A 13,828-nucleotide genomic window follows, 5' to 3' on the forward strand; every position below is an offset into this window, starting at 1 on the left:
TTTACTTATATAGTGTGGAGGTATTTGGGACTTCTAGTAAAATAAAAAGAGCGTAAGTAACTTCTAACAATTAAGAAAAAGAAAAAAAATAAGATCAAAACAGAGACACGTCACACGTAGGTTGGAGAAAAGGGCAGAAAAGAAAAGAAAGGAAAAAAGGAAGAAAAATATAGACGGGGAAGTTAGGCAGTTGGAGCGGGCATTAAAGCGTCGTAAAGACCAAAAAGCGCAAAAATAGCGGGGGCTAATGTTAGAAATAGAATATAGGAGAAGGTAACAGCAACATTTAGCATATTTTTCTGTTTACATTCTCCGTCGACAGGGGCCCCACCAAAAAAAATGGCTGGTAGGTCTCTGTGGCGCACCATAAACAAGCTGCTAGTGGCCAGCACCGCTCTAGGTGGCGGAGCTGCCGCCGCCACAATTGCCAGCTCCGACGACCCAGCCATGGCCCTCAAGCTTTGCACAATTGTCCCTCTCCGCCTCTATCGCGATGCCGTCACCGCTGCCACCATTGCTTTCGGTACGCTTCTCATTCAATCCTCACAATTTCTCCTTTTTTTTTCGTTTTCCGTCCTATGAAGCTTGTAGCCTTGGCTGGAAACATACAGCTTTGTTTATATTATGAAAATTTCTCCTTCTACAATTAATGCTGGATCGTATGCGAGTTTCTGAAAATTTGAAGCTCTGTATAGACACGCAAGCTGATGGGTTGCGCTTCATCCTAAAGTTTAAGAACGTGTAACTCTTAATTTTATTACTATCATGATGTTGGTGTGATCTTAGCGGCAAAATATGATTAAATTTGAGCTATTTTGTTTTTGTGGGTCCATAGTGCTTTGTCCCCCGCTAGTCGCTATATTGGCCTAGTCATGAACAGAATTAAGAGTTTATTGGAAGCGTGATTTTTGCAGAATTTGCTACTTCCGAGCCATTTGCTAATAGATAAAAGACAACTGGGGTGCACATTAGCTTCATAGCCTGTTGAATTTCTGTGGCTTTAATAACTTGCAAAGGACTGACCTATACAAAGAAAAATACTTGCGAAGGACTGTCGTTTCTTCACTCGGTCCCATTTATGTATTTAAGGTTGTAAGAAGAAGGACTCTGCAGTCTGTTCCATATGGCATGCGTTTCATTTGATTAAATGGTGTTTCTCTTATATGTGGATTCAACCCTTTCAGAATATACATGGAACCAGGATGTTAGGTCACTTAAATCAAGATTACAAAATTTGCTGCCATAAGAGGAATCAGGAGTATATGAAAGCACTGAGATTGCACTTTTGAGGCTCCGTTTCATGCTAAAGTTTATCCAAGGTGCCCAGCTAAAGTTTCCAGGAATATTTGGAAATGGATCACATCTCTATATGAAGCGCACATTTCACTCATGATATAAGTTGTATTTGGATCAAATGAGATGATTCATGGTGCCCAGCTATCGTGGGTAGAAGATCATTGAGTCAATTAATGTTTCTTTTTGTCGGTCAATAGTGTTTCACTTATGAGGAGCAGGTGAAATAAGTCATCTTTTAAGGAAACCTTGTGGAATAAGATGCATTTGGTGTTCCAGTTAATTTGGACATTAAATGATAATGATAGCGCATACGATATGATAAAATAGGTAGGAATGAGAACAATAACATCAGAAGTGGGGGCAAGAAGAACAATCAAATACATGCAGTTTTATTATTTGCTAGTATTATTTTTTATAATGGTGGTGTTCAAGCTTGTGTTTCCATTGATTGATCCATTGAGTAGACTATTATAACGTTCAAACATAGATATCAAAACTTCCCACTAAAGTTGGAGTAAATGGGCTCATACTGAACGTTGTAGTTGGTATTTGAATTTGAGTTCTCCAGATTTTTACTCATATCATATTATTCCTCAACCATTTAGCCAAGATATTAACAGAATTTGAAATGTACTTAAAAGATAAACGGAAGGAAAAGGATTATTTTTAGCCTTTATGGCTTTTGGGTTCTGCACATTACTTTCTTTAGTCTAATACTCGTTACCATTTTAAAAAAGATTTCTTTCATCATTAGTTTATGAATATAGGGTATGAACCACATATACCCACAAAAAAAGTGGTTGGATCACATAATTTAAAAGGGAGGAAGCTAGGGTTTAATCCTCTTCTGAAACTATTTTAGTTGGAAGCTGAGTTTGAACCTTTTTTAAGGGCCATTTGCTTCAGATCTAATTCGGTCTCATTTTAGAACCAAACATGGTCTTTCATAATGAGTTTGAATTCTTGCGGAAGGAATATGAAGGGTTTAGGAAGACCGTTATAAGTTTATGTACATTGTGTTTTATATTAATTATGGGAAAGAATTACATAAACCTCCAGTGAGGTTTGTACTTGTAACACGTCTCCCTTGTGATTCCAAATATTACATACAACTCTGCAGTCATGTGACCAGAAGGTCACAAGTTAGAGCCGTGGAAACAGTCTCTTGCAAAAATACAGGATAAGACTGCGTACAATAGACCCTTGTGGTCCGGTCTTTTCCCGGATCCCGCGCATAGCGGGAGCTTTGTGTACCGGACTGCCTTTTTTTTTTTTTTTTTTAAGTTATACTGTGATAAAAAACGGATAAGTCTTCCACCATGTGGTGATTTAGTTTTGTTCTATTACATGTATCAAGATTACTTTATTAGGCTGATATCATATTATTGGATGCATATATTTAATCCTCTTATGCCACTAAACTTTTCTATTACTCCCCCTGGTTCACTTTGTTTGGTTATGGTTCGGAGTGCGAGGGTCAAAGTACTTAATTTTCGATGTGAATTAAATTATTCAAGTTTCTTAAAATAAAATTACGCATTTTAAAACTACACAAAAGTAGGGCTGCTTATAGGGCGGATTGGGCGGTTATTTACTCTTAACGGTTTGGCTTATCGGTTATCGCTTTTAAATGTATTAATCCGCTAGCCACCCGATAAGCTATCGGGCGGATTGGTATCGGTTTAGCTCTTATTGGGCGGTTATCGGGCGGTTTATCAGCCTAATTCAATCTTGCGTGCATTAGCATACAAATTCAGAATAGGAAATTACACATTGAGTCCAGGCATACATGTCTGTTAACGCCATGTAGTGTGTCATGTGTTGTAGAGTGAAAAAAGCAGAACACATTGCATAGAGAGTGGCAACCATTTTTTGTTAGGCTGGACAAGAAAGTTCCGTTAACTTTTTGATAATTTTTCATCAGTCTAGCCATTTGTTTGCATGAGTTCATCTTTGTCTATCATTCTTTATGTAGAAATTATCAGCCAAGAAGAGATCTGACAACACGAATGAAAATACCATCAAGAAAATTAAAAGACTATTTCTGATATCTTCTCTTCTTGTTTCAAAAATCATGAGGAATAAAAGAACGAGGGGCAGAGAACTGTTTTCTGGTCTTTCTCATCAATACCACTTCTTTTGCTTACATGTAATTTCATCATAAACTACAAAAGAAAATGTTATGTTACAACAACCTATGGAAGAGCGTCTTGGTATACAAGATGACTCCCAATTTGGAGCTGGACAACAATGGAAATTTACATTGGCCTCAACAAAATCAAGCCATAGTATACAAAAGTAGTCACACTCTTCCTCAACATGGCCAAAAAATCTGAATATCGAAAATCAAGATAGCATTCTTACCCTGTGGAAGCAACGTTAAGCTCAGAACACATTGAGTCCAGACATACATGTCTTTTTGGCTTTAATCCAAGTGGGGAACTCTATCATTGATAACTAGATCGCTTGAGCATCTGTTGTTACGGTCCCTAGACTAGGGTTAGAGATAGAGTACTGGAAGTGGAAGGGTTTTTGATATTTAATATATATATGGATAAAAAAAATTTATATATATATATATATATATATATATATTCTTAACTGGTTAACGGATTATCCGTTAAGAAAATTGAATAATCCGCCCCCAAACCGATAAGCTGTTAATAAAAAAATTTCAATCCGTTCCCCGTCCGTTAAACCGTTAACCCGATACCAATAAGCCATTAAGCTTCGGTTTCGGTTCGGTTTTGAACACCCCTAACAAAAAGTACCATAAGTCGGACTGGTTAATAATCCAAAATGTTAGAAAAATACTTAAGAAAAGCATAGTCTAAGAAGAATCTCTTTGACTCTCCAAATAGTATATGTGTCAAACAAAGCGGAACAAAGAGAGTATATTCTTACATAATAACAATGAAAAAAATAGACTTAAAAAAAAAAGTAGAAAGAAATGCAGAATAATTTCATTCAAAAGAGAAAAGTGCAGAAGAAATTAGAAATAAACTTATTGCTTTTCTCTTTCTTGTCTATTTTATTTTGCAAATTTTAATAGTTTTGTTATTTATTTATCTTTTTAGTAATGCAAAATCATCTGAAGAAGTTGAATGGAGAATGGTTTGGTTAAATTCATGATCCAATAAAATATGATAATGTAGTTTTGTATGCAAAAGAATAATATTTAAGTATAAGGAACAAATTTGTCCGTTTATATGTTAAATTGTAGTTTGGGTACACAAAATCTGAAAGAAGAATTATTTTTTTATGAGTAAAAAGTTTCATTGATTGGCGTCAAGAAGATGCAAAGTAGTAGAAAAGAGGTTACAAAAGATATTAAGTTAGCTCCAAAACATAATTGGCTATTGTAAGGTCAGGGAGCTAAAAAAGTGCCTCTCGGAGGAATCTACAGGAGACATGTTATGCCAGCAAAAAAGTTACAAGAGACATCTAGCCTAATAGAGTGATTAGGAGTTAATAAACACATAAGAACATTTTCTGTTCCTTCCTGTCCATAGACACCAACAAATACTTGCAGGGATCATTTTTCAAATGTTCCTGATGGCTTTACCAACTTTCCAACAGCTCCAATGTTCAAAGGCTATAATGCTTTTGGCATGACCCTACTAACTCCAAAAATAAATAGAAACATGTTCCACAAATCAGCTGCAACTGTACAATGCAGAAACATGTGATTGTTGGTTTCTATACTCTAAAGACACATATACAATCTATTCACAACCTGTGTGCTTTTACTGAGATTATTTTGTTGTCCATATTAACTTCCGTGGCCAGCAGTCCCACCATTTTATTTTGTGCACAAAATGATGCATATCCAGCTTTGACCGAGTATCTCCCATCTTTGGAGTTGCCCCATTTTACTTGTCCATTGCCTGAAGATTGATAGCACAGCTTTCCAGTTTAGAGAGAAGGTTAAGTAGTTCTTCAAACGCCCAATCTTGTTTATTTCTCCTGAAAAGTACATTCCGGGTGCTACCTTATCTATCTTGGGGAATAGAGGAATCAGGATCACAAGAAAATCAGAACGGATTAGGATGATCATCCTTTAGCTTACAGCTACCTATCCATTTCCAAGTTCAAAGTGAGAAATTTTGGAAGAAATCTCCCCAAAGTCTGCATATGCCCTTCCAAAGGCCAACTCCATATGGGGCTCTCCATAACTTGGGACACCACTGATTCTAAATAACATGTTTAGTGTTGACTACCTCTTTCCATAGTACTTGATCCCTTGCGTATACCTCCACAGCAATTTCATTAATAGTGCTTTGTCATACATTGCCAAATTTTTAGTGCCCAGGGCCCCATTAATTTTTGGCCTTGCTCAGACCAATTCCCTAGATGAAATTTATGCCCCTTGCTGTTACCTTCCCACAGTAAGGATCTTCTGAACCTATCAATCTGCTACAGGACCTTGTTTGGAATGGGAAATAGAGTTGTATGTTTGAATGCTGTCCAGGACACTATTTATCAACCNNCCCCCCCCAAACCCCCAAAACCCCAACCTCCAAACCGGAGATATTGCATTTGCCAGGTAGCTAATCTTTTTTCAAATTTCTCAATCACACCATTCCAGATAGCAGCAGCTCTGTAGTTAGCACCTAATTGGCCAGATAAGTAGTTGGGAAGGAATCAATACAGCAGCAAAGTTTTTCAGCCAACTACTACGTAACATTTGAAACGTGGAATAGGCCCGCGCGTGAGGAGGCGTGTTGAAGACATAATTAATCAGTAGATGTGTGCTCTCTCTAATAGCTTAACCTTTTTGATGAGATGGTTATACACTTCAAGTTCCCATCCCACAACCGACGTGGAACAAACTCAATAAAAAGTAATACCTTCTCCTTTCTGCCTTGTTTCTAACAGATTGAAAAAGTTGACAAGGAGGGGAACCAAACTCCTCTCTGTCTTTATTTACTCTTTTGCTTCACTTAATCACCTCCTTGTATTTTCTTACAAACAAGAGGAGTCTACTGCTTCACTATACTTGTAATCTTTGCAACCCCTCCTCTTCCCTTAACCGAACGCAGAAAAAGTCCATATTAGCTAAGCAGGGAATGAAGGTATTCCTAGCTGACATATTGTTTGAAATTTACGTGATCCTTTTTCACATACCCAAGTCTGAGCTCAAAGCGCTCTACAAAGATAGGAAAAACATAATGTGAACACTTTCGGTCTCATACTCATGCTATTTTCTATATGCTTTTCGGCAGAAATCTTTAACCAAAGAATTAGTTCATCTCATCTTATTGTTGTACTTGCTTTTCTGAAAAATCTCATGACTAACTTTTCGTATGCATGATTGGTAGGGCACTCATTTTTGTGTTTCCGGTATGTAGGCTTTAAGTCTATTCTGTCAAACATGGTGAATAAACCCTTAGTTGTAGCAGGGAGGGAATAGTGGGAACGAAGGGTAAGTTCTATAGATGATGGCTTTTGTGTAAGTAATACATATAAATTATTTGGGTGTATTTTAGATGATCAAAATGGTTGCTTGTATTGACTTATACATCCTTGGAGTAAATTGTCCGTTTCATATTTAACAGCTTAACATGCATGATTTAGTAGGTTCATGAAGCGTTATTGAAGGCTTGATTGTCATTATGTGGTACCTTCATATGCTTTCCTTGCATATAAGTTAACGGTTGGTTTTAGACATTTGAGCAAATTAATGACAGACCATTTTTGGTGCTCATGAGGGAAGAAAATACTAAAATGCATCTTGAAGAAACTTGACTGGGATTGTGGCTTTTATTAACCATCATCTTACTTCGATCATTATTATGTAGCGCTCTTAGTTGAAAGTTCAGTGTGTTATTCGGAATGTCAAGTAATGGAGCTATGAGTTGGCAGTGCACATGCAGACTCATTCTGTATTTTAGCTGTTTTTCTTTTAAGACCTACCTGACAGTTAGACAGTTTGGATATACATGCTATGAGCTTCGTTGGAGAATTTCCTTGCCTTTTCCTTTAACCTCGTTAACTTGCTATCATAAAGCTACAGAGGGGATGAATTTTTTGCGTTCTTTTTGGCTTTGTGGGGTGATTATCTTTCAATATAAGCTATTGTAAGATTTTCAGGTCTCTGATGAGATCTTATGAAATAAACACGTGTACACATAATCATTGCTACCCCTTCATGTGATATTAGGATAAGCTTGATAGTTAAAAAGGTCTGCTTTAGGAATTTTGAAGGGGAAGTACTTTTTGATATACTAAGATATGATCCAATTGTGACTTTTTGTTAGATTATGAATATTCACTCTGGGGACTGCCAGAAGGTAGCGCAGAGAGAGCAAAAGTCAAACATGAAGTTCACATGAGGGGTGCACGCAGACTCGAAGAACTTTGTTTCAGAAATGGTGGAATTTACATTAAGCTTGGTCAACATTTAGGACAGCTGGTATGCTACTTCTCTCCTTAGGTTATTGTATAGATAACTGTATCATATTTATATTTATTCTGAGGCACTAGAGGCCTTGGGCTTATCCAACTTGACCTTTGGTTTGCTCAGGAATACTTAGTACCAGAAGAGTACGTTCATATAATGAGGGAATCCATGTTAAATAGATGTCCTCATTCATCTTTTGATCAAGTTCGTGAAGTTGTCAAAAAAGAGCTTGGAGGTGCACCTGACGAAGTATGTTTTAACTGTTAAATTATCAGATTCTCCTCAAAACGGATGTTATGGTTTAATCTACCAGCACAGTGAATCTGATATTTGGTGAATAAATGGCTTATAATTTCTTGGACTTCATTGCTTTATTGTGCACTCAACTAAGTTAAAACTTTTGTCTACAGATCTTTGATGAATTTGATCCGGTTCCAATAGCAAGTGCTTCTCTTGCTCAAGTTCATGTTGCTCGAACGCATGAAGGGCAAAAAGTTGCTGTCAAGGTCCTAAATGTTAATATTGTTATAAATTGGAGTGGAGAATTTTCAAAACTTATTGGGATCTCATTTCGCTAATTTCAGGTTCAGCACACACACATGACAGATACTGCTGCTGCAGATTATGCAACTGTGGAGTTGATAGTAAACACATTGCATCGATATTTTCCTTCCTTTGATTACAGGTTATAAATATTCTACTTTTTACTAAGTTTCATGTAACTCCTAATACGATTTGTTCCGGGGGAGAGTATTTTTTTGATAACCGAGAAATGTCACGAAACACTGGCACACGGTTTGTAACTCGATGGATAATGGGCCCCACCCCTTCACTTTTCGCATGGAGAGTATTAAGCACTTAGGATCATGTATGTCGAACAATCAATAGCAATCAACTATTCCTCAACCCCAACTACTCCATACCTTTATAGGGTATCTTTTTTTGATAAGATAAGTAAAGATTATTAAGGCTAGTACCAAGATGGTACTGTAAAAACAACTTTACAACAGTACAAAATCACCATATAGCAATTAAGTGCACTCATCTCAATGAATCTAAAAAGTCTATGAACATCAGAGAAGTCTTCTACTGTCCTCTCCTTACACCATTGAAACAGATTTTCTAAACAATTATACTCTACAACTGCTATATGTTTCCTCTCTCCATCAAAACACCTCCTATAGGGTATCATTTGAACCACATGTTTTTGTAACCTTTAAGAAAGTAGACCTTAGGCCTAATTCAACTTCAAAAGCTAGCTCGTGAGGTGAAGATCATCCAAGATTTATAAAGAGACAACAGCCCATTCCCTTAACCAATTTGAGGTAGTCCAACAATCGAGCATTGAACTTTTGGAGTGTGGACAACATAATATGAGGGTCCAACGTTTGGGAGACCAAGCATAGGAATGGGTCTGTCTTTGATTCCATGTTATGAAAATGCTCATGAGATACCCTTTGGGGAAGCAGGCATCGACCCTACTTTATGACTATTTGGACTATAACAGTTTCAGATCATCGAAACCATTTATGAAGACAACAACCATTCCCTTAACCAATGTGGGACAACTTAACACCTTTTGACACGCCCAGTGTTGAACATCAGAGCGTTGACAACATAGCATAGGGGCGTAATCAGGTAAACCACGGATCGGATTCGCTGGCTCTGATAGGATGTTAAGAAAATGGACTTTGGCCCTAACTGAACCTAAAAAAAACTTATTCATAAAGCAAGGATTGCCCAAGCCCAAAGCCATATAAAGAGACACCATCTTATTCTCTCATTCAATGCGGAACTGTCTAATAATCTTCACATTTTTCATGAAAACCTTTACTTAGATATAATTCCACGACCGTAGCAAAGGCAATTTGTCTGTCAATGATGTATGAAGGTTTGTAAACTTGTTCTCGAGATTTGTATTGGACAATTGATCAAAAGCATCTTCATCTCTCTTTTATCTCATTATTTCTTTCTCAGAACTTGGTGTAATAAAATCACTTGGTTTAGTTCTGTTCTTTGCCCTTCTACTCTCTTAATTGTGTTAGCTTATACATTTCACACTTTCCATTTTCTGTTCATAATATGGAATAAAACGTTTAAAGCTTACTCTGGGACTCGTTAAACGCCTCTTTAGCTTCTATCTTTGTTCTTTATTTTTTATAATGGTAACAAATTTTATAAATGAGTAAAATATTTACAAGAGATTGTGTGAGCCACAATCAGACCCCAAAAAATCTGAAACTGCCTAGCCTATTCTGTTCGATTACATTTCTTCAAGCAAATCTAATAAAGAATGTGCATCCTCCCTATAGCTCTCTTTGCACCAAAAATGAAATAACAAAAAACAATTAAGCTTAATTTTCTGGTAAGAGCTAGGCCTATCTTCAAAAACTTTGGCATTCCTTTCCTTACATATGACCCACCATAGCAGGCAGGAACAACCATACACCGAAGAAGTTGCCCCTCACCCTATCCCAAAAACCTTCAAGATGCCACCCTACTTGAGGGTATATGACGGAACAACAGATCCCGAGGATCATTTGATCCACTATGTCACTGCTGTAAAGGGCAACGACCTATCAAAAGAACAGGTACCATCGGTGCTGCTGAAGAAGTTTGGTGAGACGTTGACAGGAGGGGCCCTAACGTGGTACTCTCAGCTACCAGCTAAGGCGATATCAACGTTCGAGGAAATGGCGGATAAGTTCGTCACCGCCCATGCAGGTGCGAAGAAAGCGGAAGCAAGGGTCAACGACATCTTCGCTGTCAGGCAAACCGCAGGGGAGGGACTCAGGGACTTCCTAGCCAGGTTTAATAGGGTAAGGATGAGTCTACCAAACGTATCGGAAGGTATGGCAGTCGCCGCTTTCCAGAACGGGCTAAACAGGGATGGTTCGAGGGCAACCAAGAAGCTACTAAGCCGCCTCATGAAATATCCCCCTACCACATGGGAGGAAATCCACAACGCCTATTGCGCTGAGGTACGAGCGGACGAGGATGATCTTAATGGGCTGACCCAACGGCTAACAACGATACACTCAGAAACAAGGAGGGATCGACGCAATGAAGGACGGCGAGAACAACTCTCACGCTCCACAAAGACCGACACCAGCCATACACCAGATCCTCCCATCCACCACCAAGGCTTACGGACGCGCTACAGCGACACGTCGCCCCACTCCGAAACGAAAGAGGTACGCCTCCTTTATTATCCGCCCATAACTTTTGTGTGTCTCCTTCAGAAATAGTGTACGCACTGGAGAAGCTGAGCACCAAAGTGCAGTGGCCGCAGAAGATGAAATCAGACCCTGCCACGAGGAAATCAAGCGTCCTATGTGAGTTCCATCAGGAATGGGGACACAAAACCGAAGACTGCATAGGCCTACGGCACGAGGTGGTCAGGATGCTGAACCAGGGATACCTGAGGGAATTACTCATTGACAAAGGGAAAATCAACTTGGGACGCGGACGGGAACAACCCCACGGGTTGCCGAAGCCGCCCTCCCCAGCACGCACGATAAACATGATCGTCGGAGGCGGCGACGACTTATCGATCAATCACGTCAAGTTCGCCACCACGCACAAACTAAAGCGGACCATCGCCCATGAACGGTATGACGACTTCGAAGATAGTATCACCTTTGATAAGTCGGATGCGGACGGTTTGTCTTTCCCTCATTATGATGCTTTAGTTATCACTGTACGTATCGCTGATACGGATGTTAAAAGAGTCATGATCGATGACGGAAGTGGCGCCTGTATTATCCACCCAAGGGTCCTCGTACAAATGGGACTCGAGGATAAGGTAATACCGCGCTGCATAACACTAACCGGTTTTAACAATGCAGTGGAACGGACGTCCGGAGAAATAGCACTGCCCGTCTTAGCGGGAGGAGTCACACTGGAAACAACTTTCCACGTGATGAATCAAGAAACGACGTACAACGTCATCATAGGACGCCCGTGGATACACGCCATGCGAGCGGTCCCTTCAAGCCTCTACCAAGTGATCAAATTCCCTACCCCATGGGGAGTATTCAGTACTCAAGGCGAGCCACGCACCGCACAAGAATGCTACAAAATAGCCCAAGACTGCGCCCACACTCAACAGCTAAAGGGGGCGAGCGCGGAGGCATAGCAATTAGCTGTGTCGGGGACTAATGTCAACCCGACAACGGACGCCATCAAAGACCCGACGTCGTGGAGGCCTGTAAAGAAACGGTCGAAGATCTCGACCCAATCCAATTGGACGAAACCAATCTTACGAAGAAAGCCTATATCGGGCACGGTCTTGCCAACCCAAGTAAGTATTGTGAATTCTTAACTAACCATGCAGATTTGTTCGCTTTTTCCCATTCAGATATGCCGGGAATCCCGCGAGACATCGCCACCCACAAGCTGAATGTCGATCCACTACATCCGCCCGTGCGACAGATGAGGAGAAAATTCAACGCCGCTATCAATGAAGCGGTCAGTAAGGAAGTAGACGAGTTGCTGGCCAACGGCTCCATCAGAGAATCAAAGTACCCCCAGTGAGTCGCCAATGTCGTCATGGTCAAAAAGAAAAATGGGAAGTGGAGAATGTGTGTGGATTTCACTAATCTGAACAAAGCATGCCCAAAGGATTCATTCCCACTACCCCACATCGACCAACTAATCGACGCCACTGCAGGACATGAACTACTGAGCTTCCTAGACGCCTACTCCGGCTACAATCAAATCATGATGGCCGAGGAGGACCAAGAGAAGACAACTTTCATCACCCACCAAGGGACTTACTGCTACAAGGTAATGCCCTTCGGGCTCAAAAATGCAGGGGCTACGTACCAAAGGCTGGTCACCAAAATGTTCAAAGAGCAGCTTGGTAAGACTATGGAAGTCTATATTGACGATATGCTGGTGAAGTCGACAAGAAAAGAGGACCACATCGACCATCTGAAAGAAGCCTTCGGGATATTGAGAAGGTACGGGATGAAACTGAACCCCGAGAAATGCGCCTTCGGTGTGACCTCAGGAAAATTCTTAGGATTTCTCGTATCACAACGAGGTATCGAGGTCAACCCAGATCAGATCAAGGCGATAGACGCAATACCTGAGATGTTGAATAGTAAAAAGCAGGTGCAAAAGCTGACGGGGCGAATAGCCGCCTTGTCTAGGTTCATCTCACGGTCCTCCGACAGATGCCATAAGTTTTTCAATGTGCTGAGAAAGGACAACGGGTTACAGTGGAATGAGGAATGCGTCGAGGCCTTAAGAAAATTGAAAGCGTACCTATCCTCGCCGCCACTGCTGGCCAAAGCAAATCCAGGCGAGCCCCTGCTGGTATATTTGGCCGTATCCGAGGTCGCCGTCAGCGCAGTCCTAGTTCGTGAAAACGAAGGTACACAATCTCCTATTTACTATATTAGCAAAACCTTAGTGGACGCCGAAACACGGTATCCACACCTTGAAAAGTTAGCATTGGCATTGGTCGGAGCTTCACGGAAGCTCCGACCCTATTTCCAATGCCACCCCATAAAAGTAGTGACGACCTCCCCTTAAGAAGTATCCTACACAAGCCTGAGTTATTAGGCAGACTCGCCAGATGGGCCATAGAGCTCAGTGAGCACGATATCTCATATCATCCAAGAAACGCCATCAAGTCGCAAGTATTGCCGACTTTATAGCCGACTTCAGCGCAGAGATATTACCAAAGGCGGAACTAGAGGCACGTCGTGCCCCCTCCAACACCGACTATAGGACTCTTTACACTGATGGCGCCGCTAATGCCTCGGTTTCGGGACTGGGACTCGTTCTCGAGGTCCCACGGGCGAAATAATTCGCCAGTCCATACGATGCCCCGAGATGACTAACAACGAGGCACGAGTACGAGGCTGTTATTGCAGGGTATAAAACTAGCCATCAAGTATGAGCTCGACGACTCGTTCTCTCCATTGCGACTCCCAACTCGTGGTGAACCAGGTCACTGGGACTTACCAAATCAAGGAGCAGAGATTGCAAATATACCAGTCAGAAATCCACAGATTAATGACTGAGTTCGACGAGTGCCGCTTCGAACAAGTTCCGAGGGCACGGAACGTTGAAGCAGACGGTCTAGCAAAATTGGCCGCAGCCACTAAAAACTTCAAC

At 40.6% G+C, this 13,828-nt stretch overlaps 1 protein-coding gene across 1 annotated transcript in view; it reads left to right on the top strand.

Annotated features, from left to right (window-relative positions):
- Positions 1–209: 209 nt before the first annotated feature.
- Positions 210–13,828, top strand: part of LOC109219774 (putative ABC1 protein At2g40090) — a 28,907-nt gene continuing 15,288 nt past the window's right edge. The window contains exons 1-5 of the mRNA XM_019384247.1: positions 210–523; positions 7,557–7,711; positions 7,823–7,948; positions 8,110–8,205; positions 8,284–8,384. Of these exons, the coding sequence (XP_019239792.1) occupies positions 340–523; positions 7,557–7,711; positions 7,823–7,948; positions 8,110–8,205; positions 8,284–8,384 (662 nt within the window). The 5' untranslated portion in view covers positions 210–339. The remainder of the gene's footprint in view (positions 524–7,556; positions 7,712–7,822; positions 7,949–8,109; positions 8,206–8,283; positions 8,385–13,828) is intronic.

This window comes from Nicotiana attenuata, unplaced genomic scaffold (assembly GCF_001879085.1).
Source record: "Nicotiana attenuata strain UT unplaced genomic scaffold, NIATTr2, whole genome shotgun sequence".
Classification (NCBI taxonomy): domain Eukaryota; kingdom Viridiplantae; phylum Streptophyta; class Magnoliopsida; order Solanales; family Solanaceae; genus Nicotiana; species Nicotiana attenuata.